Genomic DNA, 326 nt, shown 5'->3' with positions numbered 1-326 from the left:
GAGGGAGTAGAGGCGGCAGTAGGTGTCAGCTCTCACACTTGCCGTGCGCCTGCCCCGCGTCAGCAGGCAGATCTCTGCGGGACACGGGGCTGGGGGTCAGGATGACACAGCCATCCATCCCCTTCCCAGCAGCTGGAGGGGGAACAGGACTGCCTGGCACCCCCAACACCCTGCACAGACAGGGCAGGGCTCAGGAGGAGGGGCAGAGCCAGGAAGAGGCACGGACATGGTCATGTCCTCAGCCAGGCACAGCATTTTTTCCTCCCTTCCCGGGTCTTGGAGACACCCCCAGGTATGGCTGCTGCGATGGTCTGGCCTGTGTCCCT

General features: G+C 64.4%; 1 protein-coding gene across 1 annotated transcript in view; it reads right to left on the bottom strand.

The window, feature by feature from the left end:
- Positions 1 to 3: 3 nt before the first annotated feature.
- LOC103810095 (potassium/sodium hyperpolarization-activated cyclic nucleotide-gated channel 3) overlaps positions 4 to 326 on the bottom strand; it is a gene marked incomplete at both ends in the record, with an annotated part of 2,920 nt that continues 2,597 nt past the window's right edge. Inside the window, one exon of the mRNA XM_009082980.1 lies at positions 4 to 74. Within this exon, the coding sequence (XP_009081228.1) occupies positions 4 to 74 (71 nt within the window). The remainder of the gene's footprint in view (positions 75 to 326) is intronic.

The sequence above is a fragment of the Acanthisitta chloris genome, unplaced genomic scaffold (assembly GCF_000695815.1).
Source record: "Acanthisitta chloris isolate BGI_N310 unplaced genomic scaffold, ASM69581v1 scaffold14389, whole genome shotgun sequence".
Taxonomy (NCBI): domain Eukaryota; kingdom Metazoa; phylum Chordata; class Aves; order Passeriformes; family Acanthisittidae; genus Acanthisitta; species Acanthisitta chloris.
The sequence above is the reverse complement of the archived record's forward strand: the minus strand, read 5'-3'. Positions and strand labels throughout refer to the sequence as shown.